Source organism: Halyomorpha halys, unplaced genomic scaffold (assembly GCF_000696795.3).
Source record: "Halyomorpha halys isolate HHAL.00 unplaced genomic scaffold, Hhal_1.1 Scaffold867.1, whole genome shotgun sequence".
Classification (NCBI taxonomy): Eukaryota; Metazoa; Arthropoda; class Insecta; order Hemiptera; family Pentatomidae; genus Halyomorpha; species Halyomorpha halys.
The window spans coordinates 163,959-171,937 of record NW_027114571.1 but is presented as its reverse complement, the minus strand read 5'-3'; the positions used below and the strand labels follow the sequence as shown (position 1 = coordinate 171,937).

At 25.9% G+C, this 7,979-nt stretch overlaps 1 protein-coding gene across 1 annotated transcript in view; it reads left to right on the top strand.

The window, feature by feature from the left end:
* Nucleotides 1-7,979, top strand: part of LOC106686748 (dynein axonemal heavy chain 7) — a 62,101-nt gene that overhangs the window by 41,560 nt on the left and 12,562 nt on the right. The window contains exons 31-37 of the mRNA XM_067051731.1: nt 146-281; nt 776-955; nt 2,478-2,692; nt 2,913-3,105; nt 3,657-3,816; nt 5,072-5,277; nt 6,183-6,323. Coding sequence (XP_066907832.1) covers nt 146-281; nt 776-955; nt 2,478-2,692; nt 2,913-3,105; nt 3,657-3,816; nt 5,072-5,277; nt 6,183-6,323 — 1,231 coding nt within the window. The remainder of the gene's footprint in view (nt 1-145; nt 282-775; nt 956-2,477; nt 2,693-2,912; nt 3,106-3,656; nt 3,817-5,071; nt 5,278-6,182; nt 6,324-7,979) is intronic.

Below are 7,979 nucleotides of genomic sequence, written 5' to 3'. Positions count from 1 at the left end.
AATTAATATATTGAGGTCCCCTTTAATATGTCAAACTGAGATTTAAAAATATCATTCAATTAACTACTTATGTCTTATGTATTCATGACAATAAGCAAAGCAGAAACTAACAAAAAACATTATTGATCTCCTTTATTTCTGTAAGGAAGCCTTGGAGGTGAAAAAGAAAAATGGGCACTTGTTTCTGATATTCTCCAAAAACAATATTCATCAATACCAGGTGACATACTTATATCATGTGGAATAATTGTGTACTTAGCACCTTTAACTTCTCTTTTCAGGTAAATAAAGAAAATTCAAATAATTATTACTTCTTACTAATTTTGTATTTGAATAAAATATATTGTGTTGCCTGAATACAATATATTTCACTCTAAATTTATAGAAGGGAGTCAAGTTAAACCTTTCAATTAATTAAGTCAAACCTTAAATTATATTTTAGCTCTGATAATTATAGATGTCTAGTTTTCACAATCCAGCCTTTTTGAAAATTTAATATGCAAGTCTAAGAATAATAATAATAGCTTTCATTTGTACACATAAAGCAAATTATAAACTTTTTACTTGATACTTTATATACTTCTTTTCACATATGTACTAAATCAACCTATTAATGAGGTTTTAATTTTGAATTAAGAATTTATATTTTTTTTTTGAATGTATTTAGTAAATGTGTCCTAGCTACTTTCACTCTTTTCTTTCTAATTTCTTTCTTTTTTTATTTTTTTTAAGTTTTCATAATTAAAAAACGTCTTCCTTTTGTTTTTGTTTTCAGAAAAGATATTGTGTCAGATTGGATTATTTTTTGTACTGACATGGGGATACCATTATCTGAAAGTTATTCACTTGTTAATGCTCTTGGGTCCAATGTGTTAATTGAAAATTGGAATATTAATGGCTTGCCAAGTGATACCTTTTCTCTTGAAAACGCAATTATATTACATGCATCACAAAAGTATGAGCTACATCTTAAATATATTTAAGCTAATGATTTTTTATTTTATTTTTTGGAAGTATGGAACACATTAATTTGTTTATGAATTAATGGTTAAATGCATTTATAAGTTAATGGGCCTAAAATAGAGTAGGTCAGATAGATGCAAAGGGGTGCATATTGGGATGAAACTTGTAAAATTTAAAGTTGTGATTAAAGTGAGAGAGGAACTGTTTCAGCTACATATGGGATCACCCATAAATTCATCAGACCTTTCAGACATTGAGAGATCAGTCCTCAATACTACTTTTTTAAATCACCTCCAATATAATGTTGCTAATTCTGAAGCAACAAAGAGCAAAATAGTAAATTAATGAATAAAATAAAGGAATGAGAAATCAGATAAATTTCTCATGTAAGATTTAATTTTTTTTATGGAATGATGGTGTTTTTCAAATTCAAGAATTTAAGAATAGTAAAAATATATGTATTTCTATTTTTAAAATAACGATATATTAAACTTAGTAATATACATTCAAACAACTAAAAAATAAAATATTTTCTTTGAAATTTGTAAAATTTCTCAATATTTGGAGTTTCACTTTAACACTAGGATTACGAGAGTTTCTTATGCACCTATATCTACAAGCACCGTCAGATTGAGGGTTAAATGAAAATACAAATTTTCTTTAAAAATTGGTTTGTTGAAATTAAGTCTGAATTAAAAAATATATAAGGCTTCATGTTTAAATAAATTATTGATTAGTAAAAAGCTTTTTTTTAAAATTATCACAGAAATTATAAGAATAATATTAAGTGTATGGGGTAATCATTGAGCACATTCACTGTTAGTTTCACTTTGGCCTAATACATACTGATCTTTGAGGTATCCTCAGAACAATCTTCATTGATGTTGATAATTTTGTTCATTATGTTATTATATTTCCGGGATTTATTCATGATAGCTAGAAATAAAAAATACTGTACTCAAATTTAGTTACCCCATTGTAAATACTTACAATAAACAAAGACTGTCTATAATAATTGAAACTTTCGCACACTGTCTTTGGAAAACATTCTTACATTGTCACTACAGCAATTATACTAAAGATCATCGCTTGTTTCTTTAGTGATAACCATATGAGATATTGTTGAAGACAAAAATTAAAGGAGATTAAGCTAACAATTTAGATTAAATTAACAATTTAACAATAATTGGAAACATTTTAGTAAAGACTTTTCTTTTGCTCTTATATTTGTTGTTGGAGGAATGATTTTACGAAAAAAAGCAAATATGTAAGGATTGTTTATGAAATCAATGCCTAGCCTGTCAATTTGACAGGTTTTGTAGAGATAGGTGTACTACATAAAAATTTCTAAAATTAGGAAGCTTAGTTAAATTATTTAGATTAAATGATCAATTTATGATGCAAAATAGTTAAAATTAATGCTATGGTTTTAACCATTGGTTGGTTATGAAGACCATCCATGGGGTTTTCTAATTTTTGGAGAATTACGCCTCATTTATTATAATTTTTTATAGGTGGCCATTGCTTATTGACCCTCATAATCAAGCCAACAGATGGATTAGAAATATGGAAAAGGAAAATGAACTTATTATTATAAAGTTTTCTGAAGATAATGTTGAGATAATATTAAAATGTGTTCAATCAGGAAAGCCTATTCTTCTAGAGAATATCCCTGAACAACTTGATTGGATTTTAAATCCTATTTTGGAAAAAGAAATATTCAAACAAAGTATAACAGAAAAATGCTACAACTATATATATATTAAAATTAATTATATATAAAGCTTTATGCATCTACATTGTCAATCCAGCATGTGCTTTATGTTATAGATTATCCAAATTAGTACCATTATTTGTGACGTATATGTGATATTCTTAGAGAGTAGTATGTACCTATGTACATACATGTATGTGTTATTTTATTAGTTCAAATATATATATATTTTCAGATAATAAACAATTTTTGAAGCTGCGTGATTCAACCATTAATCATAATTTAAATTTTCGTTTTTATATGACAACAAAATTAAGGAATCCAAATTATTCACCAGAGGTTTACAAAAAATTTACTGTAATAAATTTTACTATTACAAAAGAAAGTTTGTCAGACAAATTACTTAGCATAGTTGTCTCAAAGGAGAGGTAACATAAATCCAATTCTATAAATTATCATTATTAGTTTTTTTTTAATGGCCTAAAATTTAATTATATATATATCAATGTCAAAGATTGTTATTTGCATATAGAAATTAGCAAGTTTAAAAAACTTTTTCTTGATGATTAAAATCAAGTAAGATCTTAAAAAAAATATATTCTTAATAATGAACACAGGTTCAGGAATTGTAGATATATTTTTAAAATTGTTCCTTTTTAAAAGCAAACTTTCAGATGTTAGTCAACATTGATCCTTGCAATATTAAAAAAAAAAGAAACTCCATAGCTAAGTTTTTAAAACTCAAATTAAAGTTATAGTAATAAACCCCAATAACATATTTATGATAATAACTTTAATTGATATTTATAGTTTTTTTTTTGTTTTTTTTTATAACTTCTTAAATTAGTATCAGTAAAAATTTAAAATTAACATTACATTTTTTTAACTTAGGAAAGAGTTAGTGTAAATTTTACCTATTGTAATGAAAGTAGTAATAATTATTAGTTAGTAATTCTTGGAGAAACTTTATCTTTTTTAGACCTGAAATGCAACTAAAACGGAAAAACTTAATGAAAGAAAGTGCTAAAAATAAACAAGACCTTCATGGAGTTGAAGACAGTATTTTACAAACTTTATCATCGGTTAGAGGGAATATTCTAGAAGATGAGAATGCAGTGAATATACTAGATTCTTCAAAAGTAATGATTGCCATTTTTAGATTATAAATAAACCATACTTTTTATTATAAAGACTTGCAAAATAATTAACTGTTTCATTTTTACTACTAGCAGCACTATCATTCATGAAAAGTTTCTTATGATAATTCAATGAATTTTCGAAAATAAATATACAACATTGTTTACAAAACAAACAAAAAAAAACAACTACAAAATTGCAAGAAATATTTGTTTTCGTAGTTACTACTATCATAATTCAATTAGTTAAAATAAGATTCCAAGGAACCTTTTCAATTTAATGGTTCTGATAATCTAGAATCTACTCATTTTAGTTTGAGATGTCTAACCACAAAATAGAAATTATTTTCCTTGAAAAGTATAACCTTTATACTATTATATACAAGGCATAAATGATGAGTTTAAAATTAATATTAGGAGAAAAGAATAAACTTACAAAATAAACTAGCAATGTTAGTCACTAATATAAATCATTTTTTTTATTCCCACAGCATCCTTGATATTTTTAGGGCTTCAAAGAAATTTCAATAATATATTTTCTTTTGTTTAATACTTCACTGTTAATGAAAGGATAGATAAATGTTTATACCCAAGGTTAGACAAAGGTGTTCATATTTTTTATTAGTATTTTAATTTGTTAACAATCTACTTATGTCTAGATGTCCTAGATCTATGTCCACTATTCAGTGGAGCAGTATGATATGATTAACTTATTCCAGTGTTTCCCAAAGTGTGATAGGCATACCCCCAGGGATATGGAAAGAATTGATGGGGATACACACAGCAGTGGATTGTGACTGTGCCTGGTGCAACAAGGAGTTTACTTTTTTGATTACAAATATAGGAACATAAAGAAAAAAAAACTTTTTTTTTGTAAGTAGGTTTGTGTATAGGTGTAGCAGTCTCTGATGCTGTATTTCTATGCATTTGGCTGGCTGGGTGAAGTCGAAACTGAATTATAGTAGCAATCAACAAACAGAAAATAATGAAATTCACAATTTAACTTTTATGTATATTTTTTAAAAATTAATATTTTTCAATTCACATTTTTATGTTTATGTTCTCAAAAAGGTAAATAAATATATTATTTTAATTGAAGTATGTGTAGTTTGAAAGTACTCAGCATTTTCTGCAGCAGAAATTTTCTGGAATTATATTTTGTAATTTTATTCTAAGATAGATATTGTTAAAAGTACATTTATTAACATATTTGGTTGTATATTTTTGCTGATTTTTTTTTTTTTTTTTATGTTTATAGACAGTAGCTGATCAGTTGAAAAAAAGAGAAAATAGTGCAAAAGAAACCAGTGTTAACATTGAAAAGACATGGTTAAGATATAAACCAATTGCTGATCATGTTGCTGCCCTTTATTACACAATCACGAATTTGGCTGCTATTGATCCTATGTATCAATATTCTGTAAACTGGTTCATTAAAATATTCATACATTCAATTAATACAGCGTCAGTATTGATGATTTATTTTATATTTCTTATGTTATAGTGAAAGTACTGTTAAACTCATATTTAAAGCAACTTCTGGCCAAGGCCTCTTAATAAGCCTTTTGATATCAATATTCTTTTAATTTTTTTGAAAATAAAGAACTATAAAAAATAAGACCTTATTTATTAAATTCAAAATATTGATCATTATTTTATTTTTTAACTACCTGAAGATTAAAAATCTATCTTAAAAAGAAAAAACAAAAACTAGAACACTATTATTTCTTAAATAAATCAGTATATTTTCAAAGATTATTTTGAAACTGATTTCTCCCAATGTGTGTGAAAGTTGAAGATAATAAAATTGATATATTTAATGGTAGATTAATATTTTTTTTAATAAGTAAATCAATGATTGATTCCCCAAACAGCCTATGAATACCATAAGGGATAGTATTAGAAGAGGTGCTTGATTCTTGCCCTGATAATATTCCTGGGAGACAATATTGTCAGTACTGCAACCACTTGATTTATTCTCTGACTTAGTAAGGTATTAAAAGTTGGATGAATCCACGTACCATCTATCAAACCATTTTTCCTAATCTCACAAAGCCCACTATTTACCTTTAAAGGAAAATTTGTGTGCCAATCCTGTATTTGAATGATGTTAGTTCAGTAAAAGAAACCAGTACTCAACCTACTTGGTTACCTCACCTTATTACTTGATTAATTAGAAAAAAATTAATAAACAATAATGCCAACTAATAAGGCATGCATGGGAGTAATGATAAGCGTTAATTTATAAAACTGGACATACTTAAATTTCTATTCAAACTTCTCATATTATCAATATTTGTTACAATACTAATTTATTATTAATATAAAAAAATACTTTGTAAGTTTATTTAATAAAGGTTTTATTTCAGAGCTAAAAATAGTTCAATTGAGGAGCGGATTAAGAATTTAAAACAAATGTTTAACTATAATTTATATGTAAATGTTACTTATACACTATTTGACAAGGATAGGATTTTATATTCCTTTTTACTGTGCACCAAATTATTATTGTAAGTATGATGTTTTATCTACTGTTTGAGAACTGTTTTTTTAACAACTGATATTAAAAAAAAATATATATAATTAACCTAAAACGTATCAGAAACTTTTAAAAATTCTTCCACTCATATTTAAACAATTAATAACTTTAACAGTTTGTCCATTTTCATATTACTGTTGCACATATATATAATACTACACAAGCATGCACATATTTATGTATGTGTACCTGTGTATATGAATAGATATATTTTTTCTACAGCATAGTAATCTATGCAAGAGAGTTTATTCTTTTAGGAAGTACATAATTTATACAAAATTCATTAATATATTATTTCAAGTACAGTTCACATTTTTAATTATAATATTGTATTATAAAATTAAAGATTACATAAAAATAAAAAGATAAAAAAATAAATAAAAAAGGAATAAAACAAGAATACAACATAGAACTAAAGATATAACATAATAGAACCAGTATATTTTGAATATACATGTGAATTATACATATGATTTTTATAAACATATACATAATAGAAAATTAAGAATTAAAAAGAGAGATATATAACAAAACTTAACCAAAAAACAAATAAGTTTATACATTCCTACACTATTATAAGTTAAATGCATACAAACTATTAAAGTGAGATCTTGAAGATGGGATAGAATCCTGAAATGTTGGAGATATGTCATAACTTTGTCTGTCTCAAAATATTATATCATGTTTATTACTATTTTATAATTATGTTTTTAAAATTTTTTTGAATTTTTTAAAAATAGTTTGCTCTTATATCAAAATCATTTTTTTTTTTTTTATTATGCTTAAATAAACCTAATCTAAATAAAAATTTTATATTTTAAAAAATACATTCAAGAGCTGTAAATAAAAAATATGAGATAAAGTCTCACGCACGGTCATCCATGTTAAAATTGACCTAGCGACCGATGACGAGTTAAGGAAGTATGTATTTTCACACCTAATTAGTGGATAAAAAAAAAATTACTGTCAGTTCAGTTTATATAGAAATGAGAATTAATATATTGCCATCTAAGGTTTTCATGATTTATCATAAAATATACCAAGCTAGATGATTTAGGTTTGAATTTGTATAATTCATTTGAGGTAATTTGGTAATTTGATAATAAAAATTGGTGTTTATGGAATTTACTGTCAAAAAACATGTATTTTTGGGATTTCTCTGTTACAGTTACATAAATCCATATTGATTGATTGAGTTATTTTAATTTGGTCTTATAAATGCACTAAGTTGTTTCAGTCTGTGATGCATACTTTTTGTTTCATATTGGTTGTTAAGTGCAATATGAGGTATGTATTTTTACAGAGGTCACCCTTTTGTTGAAAGTTGCTAATATCTGCCCTATATATATATAAATCTATACCGCTAAAACCCATTAAGGGCCATGGGAGCAGTACTTTGTAGGGAAGTACTGATACTTAACCAATGGTTGTACAAGGTGATTTATCCATGATCAAGTTCAACCACCAGATTTTCCCCCGAGTAAGGGTACCCTCTTTATACAGGCTGGTTAGACTGCTGAACCCACAGGGTTGACTCACGGTCTAATAATTATCTGTTACTACCGGATTTGAAGCTGGGTCTTTAGAGTTATTATCACAGTGCCTTACCACTGAACCAACTTGCTAT